The sequence below is a fragment of the Mus caroli genome, chromosome 9, assembly GCF_900094665.2.
Source record: "Mus caroli chromosome 9, CAROLI_EIJ_v1.1, whole genome shotgun sequence".
Classification (NCBI taxonomy): domain Eukaryota; kingdom Metazoa; phylum Chordata; class Mammalia; order Rodentia; family Muridae; genus Mus; species Mus caroli.
In genome coordinates, this window is record NC_034578.1 from 115,949,516 (window position 1) to 115,968,479 (window position 18,964).

The 18,964-nt window shown below is 48.5% G+C and overlaps 1 protein-coding gene across 1 annotated transcript in view; it reads left to right on the forward strand.

The window, feature by feature from the left end:
• Positions 1–18,964, forward strand: part of Entpd3 (ectonucleoside triphosphate diphosphohydrolase 3) — a 28,562-nt gene that overhangs the window by 1,588 nt on the left and 8,010 nt on the right. The window contains exons 3-8 of the mRNA XM_021172942.2: positions 2,554–2,681; positions 12,418–12,535; positions 13,871–14,021; positions 15,579–15,738; positions 16,563–16,796; positions 18,652–18,924. Of these exons, the coding sequence (XP_021028601.1) occupies positions 2,554–2,681; positions 12,418–12,535; positions 13,871–14,021; positions 15,579–15,738; positions 16,563–16,796; positions 18,652–18,924 (1,064 nt within the window). The remainder of the gene's footprint in view (positions 1–2,553; positions 2,682–12,417; positions 12,536–13,870; positions 14,022–15,578; positions 15,739–16,562; positions 16,797–18,651; positions 18,925–18,964) is intronic.

The following is an 18,964-nucleotide window of genomic DNA, read 5'->3' on the forward strand; positions in this document are numbered from 1 at the left end:
CCCCCCCCAGTTATTCATGCAGATGTGGGAGAGATGCGGAGGTGGGAGAGGCGTCCACTCAGCTAGCCCTCACCTCCTCTCTAGGCTCCGGTAGGCACCTGCAATAATTAACAGTGTTTGCCCAGCCCTCCCTACTCCACAGCTCTAGGCTGCATTTCTTCATGAATGAGACCTAGCCTAGTCTGCTCCCTTTTTTGCTGGCTAAGTGTTTGCTGAAGGTAATCACAGCTTTTGACTTAGAAAGTGCTGAAGCTGGAGGATCCTGGAGGCCAGCCCCTGGCTGTGGTCAAGAGCCTGCTTACATTCCACACACCCCTCCTGTGAAGAGGTTCCCTAGCTATGCCCTAAACTGCTGATTCTTGGCTTCCAACAGGGTATGACTTGAGGGCATATAGACTAATTTATACTTATATTTTTGGAAAGAGCAATTGTACTAAAGAAGATGGTTTGTATCGCATTGCACATTTCCCCCAAAAGACATTGGAATTTAGCAGACATGGTAACATTCCACATACCAGCTAATCCGTTACATTCTTTCCAAAGGTAGATTAAATTTGGCAGATTAACACTATTAGGTCTTGTTGGGGGAAAAAGTGCCTTAAACCTCTGTGACTGACACCGATGTGGTTTGAAAATAGGTGTGAGCTCATCTTTGAATATTCACTGGTTCCCGGCTGGCTGGGGAACTTCTATTCAGAAGCACAGAGACGTGATCCATTTCCCCCTCTGATGCTCTGAGGGTCAACACCACAGGGTTAGGCTCTCCTCCAGATCTGTACGGCTGCTTGCACTATGAGTCAAGTGGGGTAGGTTCCCAGAGGTGCAGATTGGGGTCAGGTGGTAAGCTTTGAGTTTGGGTAAATATTGACACATCTTCTTCCATGGATGCCATATCTGCTCACACTCCCTGAGAGAGAGAAGGCCCTAAGTAGCCACCTCTGACATCAGGAAGTGTCTGTCATTTGTCCCCATTGATAGGCAGAAGGAATTGGCTCTTCAGAGCAGCCCACCCCACCCTCCTCTGACCGCTTTCCAGGCAGCGGGCAAGGCGATGCAATTGGATACGGGGCTGTGTCTAATTTGATTACGGTGGTACACGAGGCCTTTGTTCTCTTCCAGGAAAGAAAAAATGTAGAAACAAAGAGGAAGTTAATCATAGGCGTCAGAGTCATAAGAAGGAATGTTCTGGAATAGGGCTGAATGCACCCATGGCTGTGGAAGGGTTGGGGTGGTGGAAAGGAGCTGAAGGCCCTCTTCCCAGATCCACAGGGCCTCCCGAGGGACTGATTGTTTGAAATACGACTGAAGAGTTCAGTGTTTGTTTTAAATACTTTGCACTTAAACAGCCAATTTTAAGAGAAATATTGATGCCTTCTTATCTTCAATTATGATATCACATTTCAGCCATCGGGTACTTTTTTGTATTTATGCCTTAAAAGTTCTACCAAGAGTATTATTTAGACAAGGTTAGTTTGTTTGTTTTTAATATGCAGGTTCCCGTGTAGCCCAGGCTGTTTTTAGACTTTCTCTGAGGCTGGACTTGAATCCCAGATCCCTCTGCCTCTGAGCCTTCCACCTTTGGGGTGCTATAACTGCCGGCGGGAAGTATCAAGCCCAACCCACTTCAATGTTTTAATTAACTAGCATATTATAAAACTGCATATAATTGTAAAACTGCATATAAAATTGATAGACCTTAAGTTACACTCCCAAATTGGAGAGTCTCACCTCCTAAAAGCTGAGACTTATGTTTAAGGTTGTGTCTGGAATTCTTTCATTTGAGACAGGGTCTCACTATGGAGCCCTAGCTGGCCTGGAACTCACTCTGTATAACAGGCTGACTTTGAACTCACAGAGAGCCACCTGCCTCTGCCTACCAAGTGCTGGATGCCACCAGGCCTGGCATGTATGCAATTATCAAGAGTTACAAAATTCAGGGCTGGAGAGATGGCTCAGTGGTTAAGAGCACTGACTGCTCTCCCAGAGGTCCTGAGTTCAATTCCCAGCAACCACATGGTGGCTCACAATCACCTGTAATGGGATCTGATGCCCTCTTCTGGTGTGTCTGAGGACAGCTACAGTGTACTCATAAATATAAAATAAACAAACAAATCTGAAAAAAAAAAAAAAAGGATTACAAAATTCAAAGGTGAGGTGTACCAAGGCAGCTGCTTTGCTTTGCTTTTCAAGTTTGCCCTCAAAGGACTTCGAAGGACTTGTGGAGTTTTGACAAATGTGGGCAGGCACTGTCACCCCCCATAATCCGGTTAATATGGAAAGCACACCAATCTCTGCAGAAAATGCCCCCTTCCCCTCCCCGGGAGCCCCCTCCCCAAGCCTTCAGGTGCTCACTCTCCCCGTCTCTGTTGACTCCATGGCTCTAACTTCTTTCACTGAAATGAAACGAAAGATCATATCATTGCTTTAGTAGAAAACCCAGACTTCCAATCTGCGTTTCCATATTTACTTGCGTGTATGTGTGCACGCATGTGTGCGTGTGTGGAGGTCAGAGGACGACTTTTGGATGTCACTGTGCTTGGCTCCTCACTGCAGGCTTCAGGGCCCTCTCGAGGACTCCTGCCATCGTCACCTTGGTGGTCCTGCTTGTGAGCATTGTGGTACTCGTGACACTTACACTCATCCAGATCCGCCACCCACAGGTTCTCCCTCCGGGGCTGAAGGTAAGCCGGTCCTCAGGGCCAGCCATCTTAAAACCCACCACTTAGGGGAGGAGCTCTCCCGCCTCCTCTGGATCTCTGCAGTGTGAGACCCAAGGAGGAAGTCTGGGGCCACTGGGTTTGTGGACGCAGATCAAGCACTGGTCCCTTGTCCAGGGACTGGATGGCCTTCTCTCACTTCTGACTGTGGGATACAAAATAGAACGTGTACCCGGGAACTGTAGGTCGTGTTCACTTCCCACTATGACCAGCTTATAAGCTCCTGGAAACTGTGCAGTAAACAGCGGGAGACGTGTGTTCCTGCTTTTAAGAGTGTTGAGAAATCTTGAGCCATATTTGTGGTCTAAGGTCTTCTCTTAGGTCTAGGACATGTATGTGACCCCTCCAATCTCCCGGTGACAATCACTGAGGACTTAGTATGTAGGTCCAGAGACCTCTCTGACTTCAGCCCCAAGTGGCCTTGTGCTTGCCTGCTGGCCTGCACTCTGAGGGACGGATGGTAGAGCAGGGTGTGGACCATGAAAGAAAGTGATGGTCACTGAGCCCTTCAGTCATTTTGGAAATCAGTCAACAAACATTTTATGTAATACCCTAAACAGTGGTATTTTAGGCTCTGGCAGCCACTCAGAGCCTCTGCTCCGTTGTCACTGGGCCTGGGGCTCATTAAACATGTATGAAGTCTTGTTAGCGAGAGGAGGCTCCATTAGGAGCCCGGTAACTCCTCGGCGTTATGTGACTCTCCCTTGACCTCACATCTTCTTTTCATCTTCCTGACACCAGCAACTGCTCAAAGGTTGTGCTTGGAGTAGACTTTTTCAGAAAACAAGGAAGTAACATTACCTGGGGTTCCATGGCTTTGTCTGGTATTCTGAGGGGTTGACGTAAGACCTTTCCATTCTGATGTTTTGTTATTTGTTTGTTTGTTTGTTTGTATTTGGGTTAGGGTCTCATTACACACAGCTCTGGCTGTCCTGGAATGCACTATTTAGACCAGTCTGGCCTTGAACCTCCAGAGATCCACCTGCCTCTGCCTCCCTAGTGCTGAGAGTAAAGATGTGGAATATTTTACATAAGAAACTGTGGCTAGACAGATAGCTCAGTGGTAAAGAGGGCTTGCTGCTCTTGCAGAGGGCCTGAGTTCAGTTCCCAGAGCCCAGGTTGGGCCACCTACAACCTCCTATAACTTCAGCTCCAGAAGATCTGATATCCTCCTTTGGCCTGCAAGGGTACCACCCACACTCACAGGCACCTATCCCACACACGTGTATGTGCAATAAAAGAATAAAATAAAATGTTTGTTAAAAACTCAGTCCTTATGAAGAATGTAAAGGAAAAAAAATATTTAGCCTAAGCCATAGCCCAAAGATGAGCCATTCTGCCCAAGGCATCCGCTGAGGGCAGAGAAGCTGTTTCTCTGTGGTTCTGGCTCTGCCTTTTCCTCCAAACTACGACTCATCAATCTGGACTGCAGCTAAGATCGTAGACTAGAACTAAAATCAGCCCTTGTTTCTCAGAGTCAGGTTCTCTTCCCTCCTCCAGCTTCTTCTTACCCTGAGTTCTAAATGGAGACCCAGGAGGAGGGCTCAGCCTCAGGTGAGAGCTGTCCTAGATTGCTTTCTATTGCTATAATAAAGAAACAGTGACCAAGAGCTGCTTGGAGAGGGGTGGGATTTCAGCTTACAGTCTATCCTGAAGGGAAATCAGTACTGGAGCTCAAGATGGGACCCTGGAGGCAGGCACTGAAGCAGAAGCCATGGAGGAACAGTGCTTACTGGCTTGCTCCCATGGCTTGCTCCTCATGGCTTGCTCCTCATGGCTTGCTCCTGATGACATGCTCAGTTTGTTTGTATAAGAGTGTCCTTATTCACCCCAGGACCATCTGCCTATGAGTAGCACTGCCCACAGTGGGCTGGGCCCTCAGACTTTAGTCTACAACCAAGAAAATGCTCAATAGACATGCCCACAGGCTAGTCTGATGGAGGCAGTTCCTCAATTGAGGTTTCCTCTTCCCACATGACTCTGGAAAGTTGTGTCAAGTTGACAAGAAGACAATGAATCCAACCAGCGCCAGAGCACAGGAAGCAAGACCAAGGGTTGGAGGGGAGGCACTGATTCAGGAAGCCTTGTAGAACTGGGGGATGGGAGGAAAAACTGAGACTACCTTAGAACACTGTAAATAGAGTCACGCACCTGAGCCCCACATTTCAAAAGGACCAGCTCTAACTGGGTTTCAAGTTTGCCTCTCTCTATAGACGAGGGGACAGGCCTACCCTGAGCCTCCGGCCCCCCTTCTAGAGCATGCTGTGGTTCCGATCCTCAGAAGTCAGTCTCGGAGGGTGGATCTCACCACTGGCCTGAGAGGGGACACAGGTATCTGCCTGCAGAAGTTGGAGCTGAAACTTCCTGTTAGCTAGTGACGGGTACCATTGTGACGTCATGGCACCGTATTCATCGCGCAGGCGTTTGTGGTAATACTCATTTCAGCAAAGCCACTGGGCTGCCAGCTGAGTAAGAGGACAGCGTGATGCATGCTAGCGTTAATAGCTGACCATATTGCTGGCTTGTGTATTTTCATACTAAGCTTTATTATTATGGGGTGTCTCATTACTATTTACTAAACAGCTGGCAAGATTGCATACACCTATAATCCCAACACCCAGAAGCCAAAGCCAGCACTGGCTATATCAGAGGACAGAAACAGAAAGAAAGGATTTTTCAATCCATTTGGAAATAAATGCTGGCCCTGGCCACAGTTGCAGGGCACAGGAAGTGGCCTGGTTCTGACGGTCATTTTGCTTGAGTGGAATGAAATATGAGCACACAGATGCTCTGGGCAGTAGACGCTGGGACAGATGACTGACAACCAGCTGAGGGAGTTCCAAGCTTTGCTTGCGGTTAGGAGCTCCATGTTTTGGTTTTCTGCGGCAGGCATTCTAAGGTTTTCTAAGGCAGGGGTAAGGAGCTGAAGAGTGCAGTTCAATGACTGAGAGCCTTTTAGCCTCAGTAATATTTACGATCTCGTGCCGCAAGCCTTATTTCGCCAGTGTGCAGCCGGCTGTGGGCTGTGAGGCACCAGCTTCCCCTGCGCCTGCAGCGTTTGTTACTCCCCCTACCAAAAAAGGGTATGACACCCGCTCTTAAATCCAGCCATGACTTGCCTGACCTTGACTGATGCAAGCTTAAGAGCAGAGCCATTAAGAAAACCTCTGTCAGGGTCAGAAATGTCCCCAGTTCCTTGTGTTACTGGTCTGACCTGCTCCACAGCCTGAAGAGTAAACATGATGTCATCACTTTCATTTGCCACTCAAGCTCTCACCTGCTGGATTACCACAAATTCCAAAATCTTCCCTTGGAGGGTTTTCTCCCCGCTCCCCCCTCCCCCAGCATGACCATATCTGTTCCCAATAGCCTGGTGGGTGCCGTTTCTCCTATAAGCCACTGATTGTCACCATTGGAGATGGTCCTGTAAGGGTTCAGGGATGGGCTTTCCCTCTGTGAGCTACTCAGTCAGGCCTGTTGGGTAGAAGACCACAGTGCCCACCCTCTACTGATGCTCCCTGAAGTACAATCAACAGAGTCAGGCTGGGTTAAAGCCATTCATTCCTGTTAGCCCTCGTGGAGCCTTGCTCAGTCGCCTAGGTGAGGGTACCTTGTGGCCCCATGCTATGCTAATTTTGAGGCAGCAAGAAATGGATTCCTCCCAACATAGAAGGTCCTGGATTTCTTCCTAATACAAGCTGGTCCACTTTCCACCCACTTTTGCATGCTCCGTGGGTATAGTTTGAGGGGATCTTTTGTTCAAACAAAGGCAGTCTATCACACAATCTTAGGCCTGTTATTCCACAGTGTCCCATCAAACCTGGTTTCCTAGGACTCCATGAAGACCTGGGGACTATGAGTGTAGACAGATCTGAGAGCTAATGACGCTTAATCTCAGAGCTGCTCCCATGCAGCACATAAGACGGCGATTATACCAGCTGTATGAAGGCAGTAAAACTCACTAAAGCACCAGGAAAAGTTAGTTCCCAGGGTGCATCTGCCCAGGAGTCTGGGAGTGCTAAGAAGAACTCTAAGATAGCTGACCTGTCACGTGTCACCTGCATGTTGGCTTTTGGCAGAAGATCACACAGTATTCAATTGTTGGACCACAGGCTGGTATGAAACACTCTTCTAGTCAGGCAGTGGTGGCGCACACCTTTAATCCCCACACTCAGGAGCCAGAGGCAGGCAGATCTCTGTGTTCAAGGACAGCCTGGTCTACAGAGTGAGTTCCAGGACAGCCAGGGCTACATGGGTAAAGGAAGAGTCGAGGAGGAGGAGGAGGAGGAGGATCCTTTTTTTTTTTTTTTTGCCCCGACCCTCAGGACAGTTGAACAGGGTCTGGGGAACCACCTGTGGAGAGAATGGGGGGCAAGAAATACAAAGAACGGACAGCAAATCTGATTGGTCAAGGTGACAAATTTTATTTTTCCCAGGCAGGTTTTATACCCATAGAAGCAGGATATGGGGAGGGGGATGACACAGAATCCCTTTGTTTCTGGGGGAACGCACCTGTTCCCAAAAGCAGGATATTGGCTAGGTAAAANGTTCAGCAGGAGAAACAGAACAGANTGGGTTGCTAGGTACCTGTCCACAAGATCTATAGCTATTTGTTCTTAACTGGGGGTAGTACTTTCCCATAGAGGCCTCATCTTTTCCAACAGAAATCTCAACTAAGCCAGTACTTTTCCACTAAGGCCAAGACTTTGTAAGTAAGCACTTATGGCTGACAAGGCAGTTAACATTTACACAGGGTCGCTCCCAACATTTTTTCTTTTTTCTTTCTTTCTTTCTTTCTTTCTTTCTTTCTTTCTTTCTTTCTTTCTTTCTTTCTTTCTTTCTTTCTTTCTTTCTTTCTTTCTTCTTCTTCTTCTTCTTCTTCTTCTTCTTCTTCTTCTTTTCTTCTTCTTCTTCCTCCTCCTCCTCCTCTTCTTCTTCTTCTACTTCTTTTTTTTTTCAGAGACAGTGTCTCTCTGTGTAGTTCGGGCTGGTCTGGAACTCACAATGAGCCAGCCTCTGCCTCCTGAATGCTGGGGTTAAGGGCATACACTGCTATGCCTGGTGGCACGTGCTGCATGTGTCATGAGAACCACATTCAATGTTTGACCACACACTAAACAGAGGGTTGCCAGTGCCCGGCTTTGTCATCCATGTGGTGGGTAAACTGTTGGGGGTCAGTGCTTAGAGCCACTAATGGGATGGATCCAGATACCCACAGGGGCTGCTGCCAATGGCAGCCAGCGATTAGAGAAGTTTCTTAGCAGACTTCTCTCAGGGAACAAAGCTTAATTTACTGAGGCCGGCACTCCCTGTGGCCATTGGGAAAACTATGAACTTTTTAAACTCCTTGGCGCTGGAGAGAAAGAGAAGGAAAGAGAGGAGCCCAGTGCTCGCACACACACACACAGAGTGGATAAAGCAAATTGCCTCCCAAGGGTGGTGGTCATTGTTGGCTACATTTCCAAGTCCTTTCCTAGGGTGGAGATTGAATCATTAGCTGCTCCAGCAGCAATGCCTGAAAGAGAGCAAGCATTAGTATTGTGAGTGCCTGAGATACTGCCCAGTGAGGGGCTGGAGGGCCCATTAAAGCTTTCATAACTCTCAGATTAAGAGGGAAGTGAGGGCAGCAAGCAGAGCAGAACTCCATAACAGCGTAAAGTCCCCGGGACACAGAGTCCTCCGGGCTGTGCCACACTGAAGCATGTGGCTGTGATAACCCGTAGGCTGAATTCCACCAGTTCTAAAGCCATTGCGGTTCATCCTGTGTGACCCTCGGCAGAGGGTGACCATGAGTGACCGTCCCCTGCCTAGCTGGGTTGAAAAAGAGTTTCACTCCGTCCCTCTTCACCACATCCACAGTGCGCCCAATGACTCAAAGAATAATGAAAGGAGGAAAGCCAGGGTCAGCCTGTGTCTGGTGTGTTCAGCATCCTGTAGACAAACTCGTAAACACCACGTATGTCAGTAGAGGTGGGTTAGCGGCAGAGTTAGGGCCTGTCCTCCCATCAGCGGGTCCTGGAGGATTCAGCCACTGTTGAAGTCCAGTAGGCATTCCAAAGAGTGGCTACTCTGCCTTCTTTCTGATCTCACCCTCAAACGCTGAGGTTTTACACGTTGGGAAAGCTTGCTCCCTCTGTGAGGTTTCAACACAGACTGGGGGAAAGGCAGGCCCCTCTCATTCTTTCTCTGCTGTGTGTGTGTGTGTGTGTGTGTGTGTGTGTGTGTGTGTGTGTGTATACACCAGGTCTGGAGGTCTGGCAGAGCCAGTGACAGCGGTAGCCGTCAGCTCCTCAGTAGGGAGGAGGGGAAAAAATCAGGTTGATCCTCCAGAGGCCCTGGCCTCTTCAGGGCATGGCTTCAGTTTCCACCTGCACTTTAACCTCACTGGGAGTCTCTGCCTGGGACAGATCTGAACAATGCCAGCCTTGTCTGCCACAGGGGATGTCATGTCAGGATCCCTATCAGATTCATCAAGCTGAAGGGCTGAGATTAAGGAGCTGTCCAGGAGCCAACACTACTGATTTTCTCTTTCAATAGAATGGAGAAGCTGTGAACTGGGAGCTGGGGCAGGCAGTTGCTCCGGAGCGGAGAGAACTGGAACTTTCCTGCGGGTCTAGAACCAGACAAGTGCTTAAGTAAATATTCCGAATTTCACAAAAGACACGGTGGAGCTGTTACTGGAAGAGAGAATTTTATGAAAAAATTCTTCAGGAAAGAGCATTAAACACACATAGATCCTGTATGCATATGTGCAGTATAATCACACAGTGATTTAGAAACATAACCGTTTGGAGAGATGGCTCAGTGGTTAGAGTACTGGCTGCTCTTGCAGAGGTCTTCAGTTCAGTCCCCAGCATCCAGATGGCAGCTCACACTGTAACTCCACTTTCAGGGGACCCAACACCCTCTCCTGGTCTCTGTGGGCACCAGGTGTGCATGTGGTGCCCATAGATACATGCAGGTAGACACTCACACATGAGATAAAAATCAATAAGTCTTTAAAAAATAAAAATATAAGCCGGGTGTGGTGGCATACGCCTTTAATCCCAGCACTCGGGAGGCAGAGGCAGGCAGATTTCTGAGTTCGAGGCCAGCCTGGTCTACAAAGTGAGTTCCAGGAAAGCCAGGGCTATACAGAGAAACCCTGTCTCAAAAAACCAAAAATAAATAAATAAATAAAAATATAGAACTGTAGCTAGGCATTGTGGTCCCCCTCCCCTGCAATCCTAGCACATGGGAGGCTGAGGCAGGAGGGTCAAGAATTTGAGGTCAACCTGGGTGACATAGTAGGTTTCTGCCTCTAAATAAATATATATACATCTACACATACGTGAATCTCTGGAGCCACATATAGGGCAGGCTGTCCAACAATAAATGTCACAAGGTTAAAACAATAGTTAAGCCTGAGCCACTGGCTTGCCTTTCCGCTCTCATTTGCTCTTTATAGCCCCATTAATTTTATTGTTTGGCTTTTCTATGTGTGATATAAAGACCCTCCATTTTAGTTGTATATATATAAGTTGTGTACACACACACACACACACTGTGTTAATGTGTGCATACACATGCATATGTAAATGATGCGGGGGATTAACATGCCCTGTGTTCATGCAGAGGTCAGAGAACAGCTTTGTAGAGTTAGTTTCTCTCTTTCTGTCTTAACATGTGTTCCAGGGATCAAACTCAAGTCACTGGGTTTGTCCAGAAAGAACTTTACCGATTAAGCGATTTCATAACTACCTTTTTTTTTAGAGAAGTCACACTCTGTGGCCAGGCTAACCTAGAATGTGTAGCAATCCCACCTCAGCCCCCCCAAACCTGAGATTACAAGTGTGGACCACGGCACTCGGCTGAGAGCGACCCTTTTATTTTTTGTGTGTGTTTATTCTCCAGAGACGGGGTCTCAGGTAGCCCTGACAGGCCTCAGACTTGCTCAGTAGGGAGACAGGACTGACCTTGAGCTCCTGACTTTCCTGTCCACTTAGCACCGGACGTGTGGTTCCCTGCTCACCTCTGCAGGAAGTCACCTGAGATGAGGGAGCCCGGAGAGGATACTTAGCCCCGTGCATTCTAAGGCTGGAGAATCCACCCAGCACAGCCTGTCCAGGGCTCAGCTTCACCTTCTCCCAAAGGTGAGGGTTGGGAGGAAGGCTGCCCCTGGAGCGCCCTGGAGCCCACAGCTGACTCTGGCCTTGGGTCAGCATCCCTAATCCCGCTCCTAACTTGCACTCTTTGATCGTCCAGTTTGGTCCAGGGCTGAGCTCATCAGTGCCTGACTCCAGCTGGGCTGCCCAGTCCAGGAATGCTAGACAACCCTAGCTCCCCCCAGCAACTCCTGGCTGGTCACTTGTTCACTTATGAATTACCACAGGGGAACACCTTAACCTTGAGCACCTAACAAGGCTCTTCCTTGTGAGAAGTTCCTACGATGTCTTCCCAACGCTTCTTTTGGTTGTATATCCCCTACAGTACATCTGGATATTCATAGAAACCCCACTGCTTTATCCCTAGCCTCTGAGGTCTGGATGAAGGGGAGGGGGACCTGGGTGCTCATGTGCCCCTCACCAGCTCCTTCACATTCGGTTCTCAGAGTCATCAGCATATTAGAATTACCTGGGAAGGCGGTCAGATGTCTTTGGTCTGGTGTGGGGCCTCAGCAACGGGCATTTTAAGCTCCCTTCCTCACGTGTGACCAAGACTAAGAGCCCACCCACCTCATCTCATCCCCTCCTCAGAGTCCAGGGAGCTACAGCTAGTTTGGAGACAAATAGTTCTCTCTTCTTGATTTATCTCTACCTAAATGAAGCATGCACATTAAGATAGCCAAGGTTCCAGGACAGCCAGGACTACACAGAGAAACCCTGTCTCGAAAAAACAAAAACAAAAAACAAAAAACAAAACAAAAACAAAGGATAGCCAAGATTCTCCCTATTGCTATTTTGCTATAAATAGACATAGTGTTTGTCTTAGTTAGGGGTTTACTGCTGTGAACAGACACCATGACCAAGGCAAGTCCTTTTTTTTGTTTTTTGTTTTGTTTGTTTGTTTGTTTGTTGTTTTTTGTTTTTCGAGACAGGGTTTTTCTGTGTAGACCTGGCTGTCCTGGAACTCACTCTGTAGACCAGGCTAGCCTCAAACTCAGAAATCTGTCTGCCTCTGCGTCCCAAGTGCTGGGATTAAAGGCATGCGCCACCACTGCCCAAAAAGGCAAGTCTTATAAATGACATTTAATTGAGGCTGGTTTACAGGTTCAGAGGTTCAGTCCATTATCATCATGGCAGGAAGCACGGCAGTGTCCAGGCAGGCATGGTACAGGAGTTGCTGAGACTTCTACATCTTCTGACATCCGGGCTGCTAGGATGAGGGTCTTAAAGCCCACACCCACAGTGACATACCTTCTAATAGTGCCACTCCCTGGCAGAGCATATACAAATCATAACAGGCCCTGTACCTGCACACATGTGGATGATACTGGATGGAGTGGGCTACCAAAAGACAGCATGAAGTTGGCAGGGGGGTGGGGGGATGGGGACATGGTAAGGAAGAGTTGGAGAGGGAATTGGGAGTTGACATGGCCAAAATGATATGGGGCACGTATGTAATGCTCCAAGGGTAAGTACAAGTGACACCCGAGTAATCCACTGTGAGATGACCGCTCCGAAGGGCCCAGCCTGCTGCCAGCTTTTCCTTTTCCCTGCAGTATGGTGTCGTGCTCGATGCTGGCTCTTCTAGAACCACTGTCTACGTGTATCAGTGGCCGGCAGAGAAGGAGAATAACACAGGAGTGGTCAGCCAAACTTTCAGATGCAGTGTGAAAGGTAAAGGGGGCAGGAGGCCTGGGCAGGGGATGGGTTGGGGTGCGGGTGACAGGAGACTGAGAAGTACCGTGGCTGTCCATCTGTGGAGGCAGCTCTGTCCACTCCCTCCCTTTCCAGCCCTCTGCCTCAGAGGACGGTGGGGCAGTGAATGGTGGAGATTTCCTCCTTCAGTGGTCTCCTAGGTGATGGTAGGAAACGGGAGAGATGCCTCCGCACGGTGAGAGCAGTGAGCAAAGAGTCTATTTCCTTGTACAAATTCTCCAACTCGCAGTTTGCACAGGAGGATGTGCAGGATAAAGCCAGGTAGTGCATGCTTGTCAGGCAGGCGGTGTTGTAGGAGAGGAATGCACACACAGACAGATAGATGTAGACAGACAGACACACAGACACAGACACACAGACACACACACACACACAGAGGCATGCTGGGAACCAAGCCACGTTGGTGGCTTTCCCATTGCAGCCAGAGCTACAGAAACTTCCATGGAGAGGCAGAGACCGATTCCCACCTGGGAGACGCTAATGAAAGAAAACCCTGAGGGTCTGGGCCTCAGAGATGGGCTTGGGTTTATTAAGGCTTGTGGTTAGCCACCATTCTGAGAAAACAGAGCCCAAATTAGTGCTGGAGAAGCCATGTGTCCTCGAGGGTGTGACACTAAGCCAAACTTTCGCTATGTAATTTCAGCTGGAGTCTGTGGTCTCTGTTCCCTCAGAGTATTTGTGGATTCCTGGGGTGACGTCCTTCCAAGGAAAGATGGTGTTCTGAGGGTCCCATGAGTGCATATTGTGCCTGAATCACAGATGGCATCCAGGATGCCAAGAGCCCCTTCCACTGATAGACAGCAGCATGTGAGGGTGCACAATGTGCACAGGTGTGCCTACAGCGGCCAGAAGACTATTCTGGCTATCAGTCCTCAGGCACTACCCTCCACCTTGGGTTTGGGTTTTAATCTTTCTTTTTTTATTTCTCCTCCTCCTCCTCTTCCTCCTCCTCCTTCTTCTTTCTTTTTCTTCCTCCTCCTCCTCCTCCTCTCCTTCCTCTCTCTCTCTCTCTCTCTCTCTCTCATCTCTTGCTGACCTGGAGCTTAGCTTAGTCAAGGAGCCCCAGGTACGCTCCTGTGTCTGCCTCCCCAAAGCCAGGATTACACGAATGTACCATTGTACCCAGCTTTTGCATGCATTCTGGAGGTCAATGCTAATAAACACATGCTGTGTAAACATGTGGCCAACACCTTATCAACAAAACCATCTCCCAACCTGACGTTTTATTTAAAAGTCTTTTTACCACTGTTTGCTCTAAGGAGTGCTAGTGAGTTCTGACTGCTTGCTCTTCAGGCTCTGGGATCTCCAGCTATGAGAATAACCCCCAAGATGCCCCCAAAGCCTTTGAGGACTGTATACTAAAGGTCAAGGAACAGGTCCCAGAGCACCTCCACGGATCCACCCGCATTTACCTGGGAGCTACAGCTGGGATGCGCTTGCTGAGGTAAGGGCTAAGGGCACAAAGGAGCCCCATGGGACCGAAACAGCCAAGAGCAACTTTCTGTTTGGAGGAGCAAAACCAAGAGGAGAAAGCCTATACTCTACTGTAAGTTTAGGCTTTGATAGATGGGAAATTTTAGCCAGTATTTTAACACCAAGAAAAGACATACTTCTAAAATTGGGTTCCTTCTCCTTGGTGATTTTACCAAGAAATGTAGAAAAGGTCTCACGTGACTTCTGACCACTGGGTGTCCTGTGCTTCCTTGGAGAACAGTTATTGTTTCTGGCATGGGTAAACAGTCAGCTAGAGTCTGTGGTAAGTTCAGGCCTTTGCCACGTAGGCTCTGCTCCTCTGCAGAATGTTCCAGAAACCTTTGTAAGATGATACAATGCCTGCTCCTCACTCTAGTCAAAGCTTCTGGAATTTTTATGGAACAAACATCTCGTTCCATCTACTCTGTCCCTGCTGAATCTGTAGACATGACATTGATCCCAGGGACATTAAAAAACAAAACAAAACATTAAAAAAAAAACATATCTTTTATGTCTTTGTTTTGTTAAAACAGGGTTTCACTCTTTCTATTGCCTAGGCTAGCCTGCAACTCACTATGTAGACCAGGCTGTCCTTGAACTTGCAGCCATCCTCCTACCTCTGCAGATTATAGGGGACAGCCACCATGCTAAGTCTTGTTTTGTTTTGTTTTGAGACAGGGTTTCTCTATGTAACCCTGGTTGTCCTGGAACTCACTTTGTAGACCAGGCTGGCCTTGAACTCAGAAATCCGCCTGCCTCTGCCTCCCAAGTGCTGGAATTAAGGGCGTGAGCCACCATCGCCCAGCAATGTGGGCTTTATCTAGAGAAGTGGTTCTCAATTTCTAATGCTGTCCAATCTTTGAAACAGTTCCTTATGCTGCGGTGACCCCTGACCACAAACATATTTTTATTGCTTCTTCACAACTGTAATTTTGCTACTGTTCTGAATTGTAATGGAAATATCTATGTTTTCTGACGGTCTTAGGCGACCCCTGTGAACAGGTCGTTCAACCCTAGAAGAGGTCAAGGCCTGCATGTTGAGAACTGCTGGTCTGCAGGGTAACATTACAGACAGGAGCTTTGGCAACACTATGCCTAGGTGGTTGGTGATACTATGCTGTTCAGCTCTGGTGGCCAGATAGATGCTGGTGTTTTTCTGTCTCCTGGTAAAACTCTCTCAAAGAATTAGAGGTTGAACCCTCCCTCTTCCCGTTCCCTCATGGTTTTGGCCAAATGAGTTCCCTTTCTGTGATGCCCCAGAGACCGTAGTTACTGCTGGGCCCTCTCCAATCTGGTTCTCCACTGGTCTGAGGTAGAGCAATTCAGATAAAAAGTCTGATTACTCACCACCTGAAGAATGGACCAGCCTGGGGTCTGGAACGGTGATGGCAAACGGAGCTTCCACCAGAAGCTATTTTCCTATCTTGTGCCAGCAGGGGCCGGGAAGAGGATGTTTCCTCGCTAAGGGGATTGATGGACGGCCGCCACGCCTCTGTGCTCAGCCTCTTGTGTTCTGTGCCTTGCATAGGTTGCAGAATGAGACAGCAGCTCGTGAAGTCCTTGAGAGCATCCAAAGCTACTTCAAGTCCCAGCCTTTTGATTTTAGGGGTGCTCAAATCATTTCTGGGCAAGAGGAAGGGGTGTATGGATGGATTACAGCCAACTATATAATGGGAAATTTCCTGGAGGTGTGTGGAAAGAAATGCATGGTTTCTGATCTCTCCATTTATCCCGTCCGTCCCCGTGGGTGACAGCGGAGGTGGAGGTCCATGCTCAGGGGAAGCAGAGGGGACAACACCCAAGGAAGGGCTTTGACATCCTGGGCCACCACGTTGCTCATTTGTAAGAGACCTGAGGAGGATTAAATTAAACACTGGGCTCTGGGTGTTTAGAAGGGCAGCTTAAAGACGACCCTTCCAAGAGGCTCTGTGACTGCCTGGAAATTACAGAGCCCTCAGTCTTTGTCCAGAGTCCCCAGAGAGACGGAATCTTCTTCACATTGTGTCCAAAGGTCTCCTTACAGTCCCTGCAGAGGAACACAGGCTACATCCCAGACTAGACTTGTGAGCCCCCACGAGTATATTTTGAATTTTAAGAACAATTGGCATGATTAATATTTGGGTAATCTCACACAAACCCCACCTGACTAGCTTCCCCTAGCCTCTGAGGCCTAGACTCAGTTACCAGGGGTCACATTTTCCTGCTGGGAGCTACTAGCAGAGCTCCACACAACCAGGTTCTCGCTAATTTTTTTCACCTCCCTACCTGTATACTCCACACACAGCTCATGAGCTGCATGCATTTGTGTTATCTCACAGATCATCCTATAATCCCTGAAATAAGAGGGGACCAGCCCCGAGTACAGCCATGTCCCCCTGCCTAGCAGTAGCGGCCCCAAGTGTACCCATGTCCTCCTGCCTAGCAGTAGCGGCTGGACCTTGGGTGGAGAGCCCCAGCAGTCGGAAGTGGTGTCTTTGGCTTCTCTTCTCAACTTCCTTTTCCCACTGTGCAGAAGAACCTGTGGCACATGTGGGTGCACCCGCACGGAGTCGACACCACAGGAGCCCTGGATTTAGGTGGCGCCTCCACCCAGATATCCTTCGTGGCCGGGGAGAAGATGGAGCCGAACGCCAGCGACACGGTGCAGGTGTCTCTGTACGGCTACACGTACACTCTCTACACACACAGCTTCCAGTGCTATGGCCAGAATGAAGCAGAGAAGAAGTTCCTAGCCATGCTTCTGCAGGTACCAGGGTGGGAGGGTCTGAGCCAGCGAGGAGGTCTGCCCTGAGTGTCTGCCCTCACTCCAGTCTGCAGAGTGGATAGAAGTAACACTAGAGACCCATGCAATCCTGGGGTTTCCTTCTCATCCTCTCTTCCTGTCTCCCTTTCCTCCTCCATTTTGCTAACCATTTCCAGAAAAGATGGAAGCAAGAAAAACTAGGGAGGATCAGGCTGCAGTGATAGCTCGGTGGAGAAAATGCCTGCTGTCAAGCTTAAAGGTGCGAGTTCGAGTCCCTAGACAAGTGTGGCTGGGTGTATTGGTATATGCCTTTAATCCCAGTACTCGTGAGGTAGCGGCAGGAGGATCTCTGTGAGTTAGAGACTAGCCTGGTCTACATAGTGAACTCCAAGCCAGCCAAGGCTATATAATGAGAAAAGGCCTGGCATAATGATACATACCGTAATGTAAGTGGAGGCAAGCATATCCCTGGGGCTGCCCAGCCAGTCTCTTCTATTGGGACAATTCCAGGCCAGTGAGAGAACTTGTCTAAAAAAAAAAAACAAGGTATGGGGCTGGTGAGATGGCTCAGCGGTGAAGAGCAGTGACTGCTCTTCCAAAGGTCCCTAGTTCAAATCCCAGCAACCACATGGTGGCTCACAACCATCCCTATCAAAAATCTGATGCCCTCTTCTGGAGTGTCTGAAGACAGCTACAGTGTATACACATATAATCAATCAATCAATCTTTTAAAAAAACTATTAAAAAACAAACAAACAAACAAAACAAAGTGTGGCTGTGCCTGGTGGCACATGACTTTGGTCCCAACACTATTTGCAGAGGCAGGCAGATCTCTCTGAGTTCGAGGCCAGCTTGGTCTACAAAGATAGTTAGTTCCAGGACATCCAGTGCTACACGGAGAAACCCTGTCTCAAAAAAATCAAAAAAGGAGCTGGGCGTGGTGGCCCATGCCTTTAATCCCAGCACTCAGGAGGCAGAAGCAGGCGGATTTCTGAGTTCGAGGCCAGCCTGGTCTACAAAGTGAGTTCCAGGACAGCCAGGGCTATACAGAGAAACCCTGTCTCGACCAAAAAAAAAAAAAAAAAAAAGATTTGTTGATCTTTCAGATGTCAAGGGTTCAGTTTCTAACCCCCACATGGTGGCTCACAACAATCTATAACTCCAGGTCTAGGGGACCTAATGCTCTTTTCTGGCTTCTGTGAGCACCCAAACGCTTGCACGTGCATGTGTGCACATGCATACTTATACATACACAGAAATAAAAATATTTAAAAAGGCTAGGTGGAGTAGCACATACTTTTGGTCCCAGCATTCATAATGCAGAGGCAAGTAGAATTTGAGGCCAATCCTGGCCTACATAGGAATTTAAAAGCAAGCCAGGGCTACACAGTGAGACCTTTTCTCAAAATAAAATAAAATAAAATAAAATAAAATAAAATAAAATAGAGGAACACCACCTGGTGGCCTCTGACCTCCTCCACAGGTATGTACACACACACACACACACACACACACACACACACACACACACGCCTTCATGCTTGAGCAGCAAACACTTTACTAAATAAGCTATCTTCCCCACCCCTCCCAAATTATTTTAAAATAAATTTTTATGAATTTTAGTATGTCAGTGTTTGATTTGTCTGCCTGTTTTGTACATGAATATTCCAAGTCACAGGAAGCATTCTTGGCAGGGCTGTGTGGAGTGCAAGCCTCTTAGGATCCCTGCTCTGTGTCCGGCAGCAGCACACAGCGCAATGCTGCCTCTCAGCCTCTCCCTTGGCATCGCAAGGTAGTGTGGGGAGAATCTTCCAGAAGGAAAGTGCCCCATCTCATAACCCCCCTGTCGTACCTCCAGAGCCCTTCCACAGAAGCCAACGTCAGCAACCCCTGCTACCCTCAGGGCTACAGTACCACCTTCACCTTGGGCCATGTGTTTGGCAGCCTGTGCACAGAGAAGCAGAGGCCAGAGAGCTACAACTCCAGTGAGAGCGTCACCTTCATGGGAACTGGTGACCCACGACTGTGCAGGGAGAAGGTGGCTTCTGTGTTTGACTTCAATGCTTGCCAAGAGCAAGACGCCTGTTCCTTTGATGGCATTTACCAGCCCAAGGTTCAAGGGCCATTTGTGGTAAGAGTAAAGGCCAGTTAGCGGGGGGGGGGGGGGGGGG